Below are 14,881 nucleotides of genomic sequence, written 5' to 3'. Positions count from 1 at the left end.
TAACCCTAACCCTAACCCTAACCCTAACCCTAAAGCAGGAATCGCACTTGGGACTATATCCGGTTTTGCCTTGATCATTGCCGTGTTACTTTTAAGATTCAGATATCGTCGAGAAGTCCCAATTCCCAATTAAACAACCCATTTCAGAACCTCATCTGCGTTGCTCATGCGGCCGTTATTTGCGTAGAATGCTGCTAGCTGGTATGCAGTTTTGACCGTGTAGTCATGTGTCAGACTTAGGAGATGGCGGAAACCGGACAGAGCGTCTTGGAACTTGTTTTTAGCCTCTGGATGTCTTCCCTCGGCATCCAAACGTGCAGCGTCTAGCTTCAACTTGTGGATCTCATTCAAGGACGTTTCGTGACAACCAGTCCAAAGCCGGCTGGACTCCGATTCCTCACTGTGATGTGCTGTGTAAGAGGGAGTCCAGACTTGCCCTGAAATTCTAGCCTCTGCTGGAGTACTTAAGTCGGCTACAGCTCGAACGTCAGCAGGAGTCTTTGCATCAGCAGAAGGCTGTACGAGAACATCTGGCGTGCTAATCGGCGTTCGCTCATCTAGTTTGACACTGTTAGTGGTTCACAATATGGCGTTGCATGTGAAGACTTGCCTTGGATACTGTTCTTGCCACGTGCAATGTGGCGATCATTTGATCTCGACACTTTGCTCATAGGGAAGCCATAAGGGCCGATAGCAGCTTCACATATTCGGCCAGCCCGCTCGCGGGCCTTGCGAACGGCGACTGCAGTCACGCCTTTCTTGAGGTTCTTGACAAAGCTCCACTCTTGGACTCGGTCTTTATCCATTCTCGAGCTACATGAGAGTCGGTTTATCTCAGGTATCTCTAGCTTGGGAAAGGCGAACGAACGAGGCGAAAAAACCATAGTCGGTCTCCATGCGCGTCATGGTTGCGGTCAGTGTCGGATTTTCAGTAATGTAGAGCCTGTAGAGCCTTTTCTTGTGGGTATTCCACTAGGCCTCAGGAGGGTTCCGTCGCTCGTTTCTGGGCGTCTCAGCACTCTGCTGGTGCTGTCCGTTGGCGTTGCCATGACCTGAAAGTTTCGGCATAGGTCTTGGAATGTGCGACGGCCTGGTGAGGGTGCACAGCGTCTGTCGACACTTTCTTACCCGAACTAATGCCTGACCTGTGACGGGGAAAGGAGAGGGTAAGGCGCTCCGGGATTTGTGGTAGGTTGATCTCGAGATTGTATATTGTTCCATTTCCAATCCTTGCGCATTTGAGAAAGCTCTGAATGGGCCATTCCTGGTATTCCCCAACAAGTGCCTTCTCTTTCGCAGGAGAGCGGCTTTGAGAGGTTCGTGGGTGTGGTGGTTACTTGGTCGTCTGCAGGACTTGGCACGTGCGTATGATCGGCTTCGGACTGCGCAATCCTTTATCTCAGCGTGGGTGGCAGATTGCGTAGGGCCGTGAGGACGTTGGAGGGGCGACTTATTAGACGCAGGTGTCCATGCCTTCTTCGTAGACTCTCGGCGTGGACTCCGCTTCCTCCCAGGTTGCGTTATGTTCGTCATCGCTGGTATCGAAATGCTGGCTGCTGCTGCTTGTCTTGTCCTGGCGCCGCCGTTTCTCCTGAGCATTGCTCCCGCTCGTTTCCCCCCTCCTTCGCCGCCTCGCTGGCCACTTCTACCACGGTCACCTCCTCCTGTTGCTTCCTCTCCCCAACTATTTCACCACCATATTCTCCCGCTGCCTTCCCTCCTCAAGCCGCTGATCTGGGGTGCCATGTTGAGAAGCATCTCGCAGTTCTGGTTTGCTACTGGTGGCTCCGCTACGTTGTTGGCTCTCGATCTCGTCCTGTGATACCTCAACTGAGCGAGGACGTGGGGAGCTTGGTGCGCTAGCTGGTGGTGACTTCACTTGCTCTACTTCGTAGCATAGCCAAACCTACTTCTTTCTCTAGTTCAGCCATACCGTCCTTAGTCCATCCATCATCGCCACCCTTGCCAGAAGGCTTGGGAAGGGAGCGGAGGGCTGACTCCACGCTAGTGCTCTGAGCGATGTTGCCGGTGTCTTGCTGGCTGATCAGATCAGATCTAGTGGCGGCTCAGATTGGCAGAGAGCACAAGGCTGGTCTTGTGCATGAGCAGAAGGCACGCGCCTTGTTGCTCACAAGCGCTAGGCCTTGGATCCGACTCGTAGACATAACGACCCTCCTCAACATCCCACCATTTTTCAAACTGGGGTGCATCAATTTGCCTTGGCGGACCCAGAGGCGAGTTCCGAGGTTGCGAGGGCATTGTGCGGACTCATAGCATTAGCATCCCTGCTACCAGAAGTGTCTTCAGCCTCGTCCTCAATATCTGTCTCATCTGGCTCGTCCTCTTCGATAATCAGCGGCCGGTCTGCGTATCATTAGCCGACTGCTTGCCATTGGAGATTGCCAATGTGCCTACCATGACTACCTCGACTATCGCCTTGAAGTTCACGCAACCCTGGGCTTGTCTGGTTGATATGCATTCCCGTCACGTCGAGAGCCGGCTTGTCCAGATTCTGAAGGATGCACTCCAGTTTTAAGACCTGTGATGATGTACTCGGAGGCCGAGTAGTTCGAGAGCTGGAAGGTCACCGTCTGCGTCGTCATTGCGACCTGGTTTGAACAAATCAGAACAATTCATTTGCAACGTTCTCAACGTACCTTCGGCTCTCGCTGTAGGGCCTCGATCTACCCCGTCTGGAAGCCCGGAATGGGCAAAACTGGCTGCAGTCGCAGACTTGAACTGCCTGTTGCGTTCGCACGGCTGATGTGGCACGTTGTGCGGTGGTGATTTCAGGATGCGGGTGTTGGTTACACGGGTACGGCTAGTTTTGACAGACAAAAAAGCGTGCTTATTGAAGGATGATGGGGTTAAATAGGGCAGCGAAAATTGGACAGGTTTCCTCTCGGCGATAGCCATTACGACGACACGAGAGAAGTAGATAGAGGGAATACAGTCTGGGAATTTGGACTTCGAGCGAGTGGGATGAGTGGTTTTATGTGGTAGCCAGTGAGCGCCTCCCTGTGGGAATTCGCCAAACCGCGCTGGGCACCCTTTGTCTCCTTCGCCGCTCAAAATTGCCCTCCTCTCGCCATGTCGCCCCGCAGACCGAACGAAACTGCATTACGCGTGAATCCTCAGCTCTCCGAGCCTCTGTAGAGACGTGTAACCTCTAGGGTGCCCGGTCTGTGGACGAATTGAGGCATCTCCAAGAGCAATCGACCCAATTGGCTAGCTTCAAAGTTGAGCGTGCGCGACGGGCCCCTGGTGAAGACGTGACAAGAGCTCCCCATCCTAATGGCTGGTGTGGTCCACGGCCCAGTGGTACTCAGAGTATGTGATTCTTCTCGAGGTCTATGCATTTTCTTGCGTTATCTTAGGCTAACTTTTGGCGCAGGACAAACCTTACGAGAACATGACGGTAGGTGACTATCACACATCCATCCACCCCAAAGTCCAGGGAGCCTGGAATCTCCATCGCCCTTCTTAGCAACAGCTCAGGCAGCCACTTGACTTTTTCACCATGCTTTCAAGCATCTCGGGTGTAGTGGGAAGAAAGGGACAGGCCAACTACGCAGCTGCCAACACGTTCCTCGATGCTTTTGCCAGCTACAGGCAGTCACAGAGCCTACGCGCAAACTCGGTCGATCTTGGGATGATCGTGGACATTGGTCATATTGCCGATGATGAGACCGGGCTGGAGGACAAGTTCGACAAGACTCGCTGGATTCCCGTCAACGAGACAATGCTGCGTAGGATCCTGACCTACTCGATCATGCTGCAAGATCCCAACGCACAGCTCAACAAGGATAGCAGTACTCAGCTCGTCACAGGCATTGCTTACCCTCTCTCACACGATGAGGAGCCCCTGGTATATGACGCTCGATTCAGCTATCTCTATGCCAGCTGCAGCAGTAAGCAAGGAGCTCCCGATAGCAGCGATGGCAACGACAAGGGCGATCAAGCTCTCCGAACATTCCAGGTGATTCCTAAATCAGACACAGACACGGCGACCTTGGTCAAAGCATGTGTGGAAGTACCGTCAGGACAATTTGCCAAGATCCTGCAGCTTTCAGATGAGGTTGAGGCCGGGTAAATCGCTGATGGCGTATGGCCTCGACATCCTCTCGGCCATCGAATTGCGGAATTGGACTCGTCAGAAGATGGGGGTTGAGCTGACCACGCTGGATATCATCAATGCGAGCTCGCTCATTGCTCTGTCTGAGAAGGTGGTCTCGAAACTTACACAGTCTGAAGAGCCTTCCAAATAGATTGATATGGGGTGGGTAATGGTTGGATTTTTTTACTGAGTTTCATTGATGTGGACTGGGCAATGTTTGAGTATTTTACTGGATTTGGTTTTGAAGTATCCTTGGACGTGTAGAGGAGTATCATCAGGTATGAAGGATGAAGTATTTTCTAAGAATCCAAGCTACACATTCTTTTCTCTCCTTATTTTGTCGTAATTCTCAAAGATACTATCACAAATGAAAGTTGCTGCACTGGAGGTTGCATGGAGCGTGCTGCGGTTGGGACGTGAGTGCATCCTGTTGGCTGAACCGCCTCGACCAAGTTGGCGGGATACGCTTGGGCCAAGTCGGGCAGGTACTGTAGCGTCCCAACGGTTGAATCCACGCAATGCCGAGCCCGGATAAGCATCTCTGCACATGGCAGTAAGAATCGCACTTATTATAACAACATACCTCGGTCCTCCAAGTAGCGATTGTTTTCGCTCTGTATCTAGGATACCGATTCGAGTCGCGCGAGAGCGATTGAACGAGCATGGCTTCATACCTAATTACTGGAGTTGGACGCGACCTCGGGCTAGAACTCGTTAGAGTATTGTGCAATAAGCCGGCTGGTGAGGTATCAACAACTTTTGCCACCATCCGCTCCTCGCCTTCGCTAGCTCTGCAAGAACTCATATCCCAATCGGAAGGCCGAGTTGTTGTTGTGCACCTAGAGGCGACGGACCCGGACAGTATTACTGCGGCGATAAGCCAGGTGAAGGAGAGTCTTGGTGGCAGCCATGAATAACCTACGGAAATCATTGGAGGTTAATGTCGAGGCTGTCCATAATATTACAGTGGCTTGTTTGCCGCTATTAAGAGAGGTCAATCGGAAGACGGTGTTGAACATGTAAGCCATGACGGAACATCCGGCAATGCATGTAGCACACTGACAGATAGATGCTGCTTATAGGAGCTCGATTGCAGGGTCTATGGCACACGCTGAGCGATTCATGATCGCGCCTGACCCTGCATATAAAATATCGAAGGCTGCACTGAACTGCTTAACCAGAGTATATGCATTGGAATTGGAGAGCGAAGGCTTCACAATCTTTGCAGTCTCACCCGGAGTAGGTGTTGGACGGAAATCTATCTGCGTCCAAATTCGTTGCTAACTTCTGAGAAGTGGCTTAGGACAGACCAGGGCGGTCCGTATGCCGATCTTGACGCTGAAACCGGCGCAAACGCAATGCTGGACCTCCTATCAAGGGATAGAGCAGACCTAAATGGAAAGTTTCTAAATATTCACGTCCCAAGTTGGGAGAAAACGACAGGGCTGCATCAGTATGACGGGGCTGAGCTTCCATGGTAAAGTGCAGGCGTTAAGTACAGCGGACAGTACCGGTAGCAGCGCTCGTATATCTATAGAGGTATAAAAGATGCAGGTATTGTTCCTTATTGCAGTTAATACTTGATGTGTTGCATCTATGTTCTTAGTATGTATAATTTTATACAGTGTGTATGAGCGTCCACCGATATTCATGCAGTTGCGTGGTTGCTATGGTAGTGGAGATCAACCTACCCTAAACTACCGAGAGCATTCAGTTACACATGAGTAAAACGGTTACAAATCGTCGATATTGCAAGACAATGGATTATAGTTCATTATGATTTTGAACCGCCTTGGGGGCTGTGCGCCATGGTTAGCAAGGGAAACGCCAAGGCAAGTGGAAGTGAGAAGATGGCTCTGCCCAAGAATCTGCTACGCCGGTGGCTGCGCCAAGGTAGTAGTGTGTCTGCCGCAATCGACTACAGGATTGGCGGGGGTGGTGCAGGGACCGTACATCCAAAGACTGCCCCCAAAAAATGCCAGCTGCATAACTGTTTGGGTCGAGGCTCGCGATAATTACCAATGATGAGAAATTATATCCCCTAAGTTCCAACTGCGTTTACATGAGCCCACTCTCTCAATAATTCCACATCCTTTCCACACTATAAGAACCTTTTTGTATCTTATTTGGCGTAATACGTAAATCTCGGTGGCTTGGAGATATTGCGCCGACTCTTGCTACTTTAGAGAAAGAACTTAGAAATGTCTTGTTAGAATTATAGGAATTCCCTTGCCTAAGCTGAAAGTGCCATATTGGCACCCTACTTAGCACCTACTTCCCTATTATAATAGAGAAATTATATTAATACATCTATAATAAGCTGAATACTTAGCTAATATCGCTCTATATACTAATTAGTATAGTACGTGATGAGGGGACTCTAGGCTAATACTCGGATATTATCAGTATTATTTCATTGAGTCACCTAATTAGTCACCTGACTTGTATATTCATTTACCTATATATATGAGGCTTTCACCCCATAGTATTAGGCTCCTTAATTAACTCTTTCTACCTGTTTCAGTACCTCCAAAAATACTGACATGTCTGATGCACCTGAAGGCATTGTCGAATACGCCTACGACCACATCTCAGAATGGTACCTGCAGTGGGTCGAGAGCCAGAAGTCGCCGCGAGAAAAATACACCAAGATGCTCCTTGAGAAGCTGCAACCTTCACCTTCCATTCTGGAGCTTGGTTGTGGTCCCGGCGTTCCCATCTTGAAATTGCTTCTCGACCAAGGCGCTCAAGTGGTCGCAAATGACATCTCAACCAAGCAAATCGAGATGGCTAAGGCCCGCTGCCCGGAGGCCAAGCTGGTTGCGGGCGACATGACAGCACTCACTTTCGAGCCTGAGAGCTTCGATGGCGCAATCAGCTTCTATACACTGTTCCACATTCTGCGGTCGAAGCTCAAGGCTATGCTCATAAAGATCCATGGTTGGTTGAAGCCCGGAGGAGTCTTTGTTTTCAATCTCGCAACTATCGACGAGGAAGAAATCCATGGCGAATTCCTAGGATATGGAATGCTCTGGAGCAGCTATGGCGTGGGTGAGAATCAAGCACTGCTGAGAGAAATCGGATTCGACTTATTGCAGGTGGAAGTATTGCAGGCAGGCGATGGAAAATTGAAGGATGATGATCCAGACTTTGACGCCGAGTTTATGTGGGTGGTGGCACGAAAGAAAGATTCTCCCACCGAGCGGAATGCTGTAAGGATCGTGAAGCCAGGCGAATAAGCGTCACACAATGTACTTTTAGAGAAATTATATAACGAGCCGAGTCCCTATACACACCCTACCTTTCGACGCTCTAGCGCCTAGTTCTAGTATTCACTAATACTATATATTGCGTACTTGGCTATTAGCTAGCGAATCCCCAGAGAACTAGTAATATATATTGCCTAGATGCATTCGCAGCTGATTACTCTGTGTGACCTTATATTAACTCTAAGAACTTTCGTAAAATCGTTAAATCGTATATATTACAATACTATATAATGATAATCGTATCTAGAGCAATCTCTATAGTCGTTAGCTTCGTAGTGACTTCATCTACGCCTAAGTATTCTAACTTTGTCGTAGATGAGCGTCGCTGGGCGTCTCGGTAGACTTGGGCAGCTTTGACCTTACTTATACTCTCCAAGAGTAGGTTTTCAATTCTAGTCGGCGTTTGGTGATTAAGGCCTCCACTACTATGATTGATCCGTGTACCAATTCGAACTTTGCCTACGACCTTCTCAACTATTGCAAACTCCCAAAGTTGACTTGAGGTAGGTGAGAATTCGTCGTCAAATATCACCAGCTAAGTGTCAAGGCGCCTGCCTTCTTGAATTTCGAGTGTACGGTCCCGTACCCGTTCGTAACCGGCGTTTCTTGAAAAAGTCCACTGTGAATGCAGTTTACTTTCCAATAGGCGCCGAAGTATAGGCAGATTGACTCGGAAATCTTCCTTGTATCCTAGGCCGTGCTGGTTCTTCTGGGGATTCTTGAAGATATGGTATACACTGTCGTGAGTTGCGAAAGACTGGTTGGAAACAGATATTAGCTAGGCAAACTTCGGACTCGCTTGCCTGTTCCAAGTCTTCGTCATATTTTTCAAGTAGAGCGGAAACTTGAAAGGCGGTTCGGCATGGTATGCACCGATTGCCGAGTGACATCAATTTTTGGTTTCCTGTGCTCCGTGAGCGCGATGTGCTGAGCATCAGTCGAGCGGTGTCAAAATCGTTAAACAACCTCCGCCGGACACCTTTCCAGTACGAAATGACCGCCCCTGTGGCTTGGGCTTAAGCAAGTCAAACCTAGATTTTTCACTGTCAAGCTGCCGTGACCTTTATGGGAATCTGTTGTACGTTACGAAGTATCGGCCTATCAGAATTCTGGTTCAGCAAATGTAAACGTAGCGCCTCGTTTAGGTTTAGTAGTGGGGCATCCCTCTAATAATACTGAGGACGAGTACTTCGTACTACGAGCAACAGAGGGCGACTCAGCAAGATTCGGGGTGAACACGTGACTGACCACGAACTACCAACGGTCAGTCAGCGCACAGATCGCTCGTGGATCCTTGCCAACCCTGGAAAGCGCCAAGAGATTATCACTCGATTGGGGATGAGGCTGCTTCCTTGCATGTTGAGACAGCGCAACCTCGAGATGTAGATATGGGACAACCAGCAAGTTAGAGTGTCTCGGTGAACAAGACGGCATGCCAAAGTTAATTATCAAGTGTCAGGTATTGAAATGGTGCGTTGACTTACGACTTACGACTTACAACTCACGACTCACGACTCACGACTCACGACTTACAACTTACAACTTACCAAACAGGCCAAGGCGTCGAGAAGGCAAACTTTTAAAGTTGCACGCTACCTTACCTTACCTTAGTGCCTCGCCCCCACCACACACGTGCACGCACCATGCCACACCAAAAAATTAGAGTCACCAAATATTAATCTGTCCACTTGTTTAAATTCTCTACCAACCCCACCCTTTCGCACAACGCTCCAGCGGCTCTTGTATTACCAATGTCAACATTTGGGCAATTCTTGCGCGTTACGACGTATGGCGAGAGCCATTGCGCCAGCGTCGGGTGCATCGTGGACAATTTTCCTCCCGGCGTCCCTGTGTCGGAAGAGATACTTCAGCCCCAGGTAACCGAGGAAATGACTACCTGCCTACAACGCACCACGCTCACGTGCAATTGCAGATCTCTCGTCGTCGCCCCGGCCAAAGTGCCATTTCAACCCCCCGGAATGAAGCTGATCTGGTAGCGATACAGTCGGGCGTTGAAGGAGGGGTGACGCTTGGAACTCCAATTGCCATGACGGTCAAGAACCTTGACTTTCGTCCTTCCGACTATAAAGGAGACACCATGAAGCAGTATCCACGTCCCAGCCATGCCGATTTTACGTACCTGGAGAAGTATGGTATCAAATCAGCATCAGGTGGCGGCCGCTCCAGTGCCCGAGAGACGGTAGGACGTGTGGCCGCAGGTGCTCTCTGCGAGCACTATCTCAAACTTGCCCACGGAATCGAAATCGTGGCGTGGGTTTCGTCTGTCGGGAGAATCCATCATATCCCACCTAATACAGACTATCCTTCGCCTTCGGGCAATCCCGAGTTTCTACGACTTCTGGAGACTATCACGCGAGAAAAAGTCGACGAGTTTTTACCTGTCCGATGCCCAGACGCTAAAGTCGCAACGGAAATGGAGCAGTACATTGCCGGCTTTCGAGATCGTCAGGATAGCATTGGAGGAACAGTCACCTGTGTTATTAGAAACGTCCCAACGGGTTTGGGAGAGCCTGCATTTGACAAAATGGAGGCAACACTTGCGCACGCAATGCTCAGCATCCCGGCTACAAAGGGGTTTGAATTCGGGTAAGAAAAGATCTCGTGGTCATTCTGGGAATTTATTCCAGCAGCACAATTTGACTTGCCTATAACTAAAACTATGGATAGATCCGGATTTCAAGGGGCAGAGATACCTGGATCTGTACACAATGACATGTTTATTCGCAATTCATCGATTGCTGATGATACCGACACGAGCCTAAAGAGTGGCTTCGCAAAACCTAAGCTCGCCACCTCGACAAATAATAGCGGCGGAATCCAGGGTGGAATAACAAACGGTTCACCCATCTTCTTCCGTGTGGCTTTCAAGTCTCCTGCTACGATCGGGCAAGCCCAAAAAACAGTCACGTATGATGGAGAAAGTGATGGATTTCTGGAAGCCAAAGGCCGTCATGATCCCTGTGTGGTCGGTCGGGCCGTTCCGATTGTGGAGGCTATGGCTTCACTCTGTATTATGGATGCGTTGTTGATGCAAGGAGCGAGAAAGATGGCTGCATTCACACCATCGGGCTAGTCATGTTGATAATCACAAGTAATCAAAAGCGGTTAGAAATCTGGATAGGTTTAAGAGAGAACTCAATTGTTCAACCAAAGTCACCTGTGCACGAAGATGATTTTGTTCCGGATGAGGTTAATGGAGTTTCCGAGTTCCAACATTGAAATCGAGCAGAATGCACGATGGAAGCCCGCGCATTTTTCGCAAGTCATGCCGGCCTAGAAAATTATGGAATTTATGCAAAGGATTCCCTAAGGAATTTACGTAGTCAAGGGCAAGACCCGAGGAATTGATAGGAACTAGGAAATAAACAGCATGTTTCTATAATATCAAATCTTGAGTAAATTTTGAATTATGATCGTTAACTGCCCGCATCATCACAGGCGTAAACCCTTCTCCCTATAATGATCTACTTCGCATCCCACCAAGATCAACTACTCGTACACGTAGCAGAATGGCCCATCAACGACGCTGACAAGATCCTTGATCTGGTACACCTTACCAGCAACGTTGCTGATATCAACGTTATCCGTGAGTTTCTGTGCTGCTCCGCCACCCATCATTGAAGTTCCGCCGGCAATGACCTGCATGCGGTTGGGGAGGTCTTGGCTTTGCCAGATAGTCCAGAGACGATCGATGCCACCATGGAGCAACCAAAAGGCCGGGTCGCCGGGTGAGGTGTAGAAGTCTCCGCCTGGATCGGAGCCAATCGTGAAGTGGGCAGCACCATGAACACCCATGCCGCCACCAAAGCCTCCCGCAGATTGAAGGTCATTTTGGAAGGTTCCAATATCTTTGCGACCAGTAATCAAGCTGGCGAGGATGGAGGTGGTAGCATATTTGGATGTCAGCCCTGGACCAAGATCACGACGCAGGCAGCGTGAGTTATCGCCGAACCCGTCGGATCGGGGATTTCTGGGTGGGGCAGGATCTGCCAAGGGAGATACGGGACTTTGCTGGTTAGTCGGAGGAATATACAACATAGAGTTTCCAAACTTACCCTAAGTGAACAGTCATACTATGAACTATTAGTTGATTGAACATGCGCACAGGTAAAGAGAACTCACTTGGCAAATGGGCCCGTTTCAACACAACCGCCACCATTTTGAGCTGGCCCGATGGAGGTTGCTTGGTGGGAAACCTTCTTACCATTGCCGCTCATGCTGGTATCCGAGCCATCGAAGATTGGGGATTTCTCTGGATCAGCAGCCCATCGACCATAGTCCCAATACTATCAAGGTTAGGCGAGTGAAATAACTTGATGGGGCACGTACAGGTTGAGTTCCATTGTAGCCACATTCATTTCGAAGGGCCTGCTCATACGCCCAGGTGAAATACCTATGCCAGGAGAGGAAGTTTCCCTAAATGTGTGAGATAGCTGCCGAGCTCATGGCAGGGGTTTCATACAGTTCCGTGAATTGAAAGCGTTTGTTGGATATGGGTGACAACAAAGTCATCGTACCGACTCTTAGCCCCAGGGAACTGGCTGGCAGAGAGCTTGGAAGGGCTCGTCAACAAACACTGGACAGCCTTGATATACGCCCTTCGACCGTCGGCAGGAACATCGCCCCTAGATCCGTGTTAAAACAAAACAAGAGAAGTTACTGAATATCACCATACCATTCCTTACGGACCATGAGATTGGCGGCGTTGCAGGTGGTTGACTTGGCCAGCTGAGCATTGATCGCGGTTCTTCCTTTAGTCTGCAAGTCCGTGACGGCATCTGCGGATGCCTCGCCAGTGAGACATAGTACAGACGTGAGGAGGCAGAGCCCCTTGTATAGAGAGGGCATTTTGGGTCGACTGGTAGGAATTCAGATGGTAATCACCTTTGGCTGAGGTTATAGTCTGGAGAGAACAATTCAAACAGCAAACATACTTGCAGTTTTATATGAGACCCGGGCTATGAGTATGAGGCTCTCGAGATGGCAACTCGTCGTAGCCGGCCATAGCCCCGCTTATTCCAATCAGCCTTTAATCATACATAAATAAATAGAGGATTAGAAGATCCTCGCGAAACAATGTAACAAATTACATGCGTTGATGTCAAATGACCGCGCCTGAGTGGAACGAACAGATTGGAGCACTATCGGAGATGGTGCCGTAGCCCTAAAAATAAGGGATAGGAAGACTGCCGACAGCGACACCCGAGTATATTTACACATCCGCGCTCCAAGGGGTTGTTGAGACAGAGCAGCCCGTCCGAAAAATCCAGATATTAATGCATGCGGCAGAGAGGAAAGACATGGGGGGTAAATTGTAGGGTGGGGGATAAAATGCGCGACTAATTATATTCAAGATAGCCAGAATAGGCGTTTAATAGCCGGCAATCCCAAGCCCAAAGTTCCTGACCGTGGCTGCATGAGCAGACTGATTTCCAGATTGCTCTCTCCGCGATCTGGGTATCGGCAGTTCGGTCGCACCTGAAGTTCATCTGGCTTGCGCGTTCAGAGATCTTCGAGACTTGGCGTTAGACAGGCTGGCACATGGCCATGGAAGCTTCGCACATGGCCCAGAAGACTTGTGCATCGTGACAAGCATCGACAGGCACCAACCCCGGGCTACGAACCGCTTGGTAAAACGATGAGCGATACGCGGGCTGCGGGCACCAGGACGATGGCGCTGTGCTTCACCGTCTAAATGTCGAAGCAGGAGTAGGATGGTCACCTGCCTCTGGCTCTTCCTTGCGTTTCTTCGGCCAGTTCCTCGCGATGTCAATAGCCTCCCGCGGCGCCCAGAACTCGAGGACTAGGAAGAGGAGGTAGTCGACGATCACGCAGAGGCAGAAGAGCTTCCCAGCCCAGATACCGCACCCATAGTACCGTTTCAGCCGATCGATCAAGGCGAAACTCTGGACTCCCGCCCTGCCTCGCGTCGCGCTCCAGCTCGCAGCATCGGCCGCCTCGTATCCATAAAAGTCGGCCTCGCTCAAAACCCCTGAGATCCCATCGTAAACCCTTTCCGTCCTTTCGGCAACATCTGTCCAGGAATACATCATCCTGACCTGGTCGTGGAACTTTTCTGTTCGCACCTTATTTGCCCGGAGTGCCGCAATGGCTTTCCCGGTTGCAGCCACCAGATCGTCTTCTTCCGGCTTGGCAAACGCCGTCATGTGTGCTGGTAGAACCTCTGGGATGCCTCCAACCTGAGTGCAAACCACGTATAAGCCACAGCTTGCCGCCTCGACGATGACGGTGCCAAAGGCCTCGGTCAAGCTGGGATGGAGATAGATGTGTCCCCGAACCATCACGTCCCGAACCTCCTCGTGCCGAACAGGACCTAACATCTCGACCCGATCCTGCAAGACATTTCTTTCCAGCATCTGCTCTAGGTCGATGGCTTTGGGGCCGGATCCAGCAATTATAAAGCGTACATTCGGATGACTCGCTAGGATTCGCGGGATGGCAGCAACCAGCAGATCGGTCCCCTTGTTGTAGAATAGCCGCGATACCACCACGATCGTGATGGTATCATGGGGGCCGAGATGTTGCGGCAAGGGGTGGCTACCGAATTCCGTGGGGTATGCGGCGTGTGAGAGTGGCCGGAAGTTCTCTGCCACGACGGCATTTGGGATGACAGACACCATTAGGGGGTCGAGGGAAGCGCGGAGGACGGTATTCTCCTTGCTGTGCCAATTAGCAGAGTTCCAGTCGGGACCGGTCAGGACCTACCAAGTGTGGCTGACGCAGATGACATGATCGACGTCGCTCAAGGTAAATTTGAGGAGTTTGTTCGTCAGGATGCTGGCTGCATCTGCAAAGCCAAACAACGAATGATCTGTAAAGACGGTTCTGAGACCCATTGTCCTTGCGTGCAAGATGGCCTCGTGGCAGAGGCTGCTAAGACTGGCATGGCCGTGGACAATCTCGATCTGTTCTCGTATAATAATATTTCGGAAGATCGGGAAGAAGGAGAAGACGGTAGGGAACGTGGTGGCACGATACATGACGAGGAAGGGGACGTGGTAAACCTTGAGGCCGTTGGTGAGGTACCGCACACCAGTCCGTCCTTCGTATGCGTGGGTGATGATGATAACCTTGTGCCCACGATCAATGAGCTTCGTGGAGAGCTGGTAAATGTGACTTTCGATGCCCCCAGGTTGAGGGAAGAAGTAGTCGCTGACCAGAGCAATGTTGTACGGCATGTTTTTAGTTATAAGAGCGGCCTCAATGGACCGCCTGCAGATATCTCATGAGCCTCGAGTTGGAAGAGGGTGGCAATACAGCATGGCATACATTGACATCGAGGGCGTGCAACGCGCTGCGACGTCGAGGTCGAGATTGAGGTCGAGGAGGGTGAGATGAAGGTGTCGGGAAGAGCAATAGTCGATTCTCTATTATTATTGCAGTAGCACGCCGTTTGTCGGACGTGGAGACGCGAATTGCGGTTATGGTAGTCGCCGGTTACCGTAAATTTTCT

At 50.3% G+C, this 14,881-nt stretch overlaps 9 protein-coding genes across 9 annotated transcripts; 4 read left to right on the top strand and 5 right to left on the bottom strand.

The window, feature by feature from the left end:
- Window positions 1–129: 129 nt before the first annotated feature.
- BP5553_07432 (uncharacterized protein) lies at window positions 130–906 on the bottom strand (the record flags this gene model as incomplete). The annotated part of the gene is made up of 3 exons (XM_032016055.1): window positions 130–557; window positions 620–813; window positions 869–906. The coding sequence occupies 3 exons, from the start codon at window positions 904–906 to the stop codon at window positions 130–132; spliced, it is 660 nt and encodes a 219-aa protein (XP_031868324.1).
- A 66-nt stretch (window positions 907–972) lies between these two features.
- On the bottom strand, window positions 973–1,533 carry BP5553_07431 (uncharacterized protein; the record flags this gene model as incomplete). Its single annotated transcript, XM_032016054.1, has 1 exon — window positions 973–1,533. The coding sequence occupies one exon, from the start codon at window positions 1,531–1,533 to the stop codon at window positions 973–975; it is 561 nt and encodes a 186-aa protein (XP_031868323.1).
- Window positions 1,534–1,684: 151 nt separating this feature from the next.
- Window positions 1,685–2,916, bottom strand: BP5553_07430 (uncharacterized protein; the record flags this gene model as incomplete). Its single annotated transcript, XM_032016053.1, has 6 exons — window positions 1,685–1,884; window positions 1,934–2,055; window positions 2,229–2,364; window positions 2,416–2,512; window positions 2,554–2,609; window positions 2,658–2,916. The coding sequence occupies 6 exons, from the start codon at window positions 2,914–2,916 to the stop codon at window positions 1,685–1,687; spliced, it is 870 nt and encodes a 289-aa protein (XP_031868322.1).
- A 604-nt stretch (window positions 2,917–3,520) lies between these two features.
- BP5553_07429 (uncharacterized protein) lies at window positions 3,521–4,093 on the top strand (the record flags this gene model as incomplete). Its single annotated transcript, XM_032016052.1, has 1 exon — window positions 3,521–4,093. The coding sequence occupies one exon, from the start codon at window positions 3,521–3,523 to the stop codon at window positions 4,091–4,093; it is 573 nt and encodes a 190-aa protein (XP_031868321.1).
- A 933-nt stretch (window positions 4,094–5,026) lies between these two features.
- On the top strand, window positions 5,027–5,598 carry BP5553_07428 (uncharacterized protein; the record flags this gene model as incomplete). Its single annotated transcript, XM_032016051.1, has 3 exons — window positions 5,027–5,136; window positions 5,200–5,356; window positions 5,413–5,598. 3 exons carry the CDS (start codon window positions 5,027–5,029, stop codon window positions 5,596–5,598), a joined length of 453 nt encoding a protein of 150 aa, XP_031868320.1.
- A 1,062-nt stretch (window positions 5,599–6,660) lies between these two features.
- BP5553_07427 (Methyltransferase) lies at window positions 6,661–7,356 on the top strand (the record flags this gene model as incomplete). The annotated part of the gene is made up of 1 exon (XM_032016050.1): window positions 6,661–7,356. The coding sequence occupies one exon, from the start codon at window positions 6,661–6,663 to the stop codon at window positions 7,354–7,356; it is 696 nt and encodes a 231-aa protein (XP_031868319.1).
- Window positions 7,357–9,137: 1,781 nt separating this feature from the next.
- On the top strand, window positions 9,138–10,480 carry BP5553_07426 (Uncharacterized protein; the record flags this gene model as incomplete). The annotated part of the gene is made up of 3 exons (XM_032016049.1): window positions 9,138–9,263; window positions 9,320–9,993; window positions 10,075–10,480. The coding sequence occupies 3 exons, from the start codon at window positions 9,138–9,140 to the stop codon at window positions 10,478–10,480; spliced, it is 1,206 nt and encodes a 401-aa protein (XP_031868318.1).
- A 416-nt stretch (window positions 10,481–10,896) lies between these two features.
- On the bottom strand, window positions 10,897–12,255 carry BP5553_07425 (Di-copper centre-containing; the record flags this gene model as incomplete). The annotated part of the gene is made up of 6 exons (XM_032016048.1): window positions 10,897–11,413; window positions 11,463–11,480; window positions 11,530–11,693; window positions 11,737–11,823; window positions 11,870–12,032; window positions 12,083–12,255. 6 exons carry the CDS (start codon window positions 12,253–12,255, stop codon window positions 10,897–10,899), a joined length of 1,122 nt encoding a protein of 373 aa, XP_031868317.1.
- Window positions 12,256–13,091: 836 nt separating this feature from the next.
- On the bottom strand, window positions 13,092–14,606 carry BP5553_07424 (uncharacterized protein; the record flags this gene model as incomplete). Its single annotated transcript, XM_032016047.1, has 2 exons — window positions 13,092–14,088; window positions 14,134–14,606. The coding sequence occupies 2 exons, from the start codon at window positions 14,604–14,606 to the stop codon at window positions 13,092–13,094; spliced, it is 1,470 nt and encodes a 489-aa protein (XP_031868316.1).
- Between the last annotated feature and the right edge of the window lie 275 nt (window positions 14,607–14,881).

The sequence above is a fragment of the Venustampulla echinocandica genome, assembly GCF_003357145.1.
Source record: "Venustampulla echinocandica strain BP 5553 chromosome Unknown scaffold_5, whole genome shotgun sequence".
Classification (NCBI taxonomy): Eukaryota; Fungi; Ascomycota; class Leotiomycetes; order Helotiales; family Pleuroascaceae; genus Venustampulla; species Venustampulla echinocandica.
This window is presented reverse-complemented; position numbering and strand designations above follow the sequence as displayed.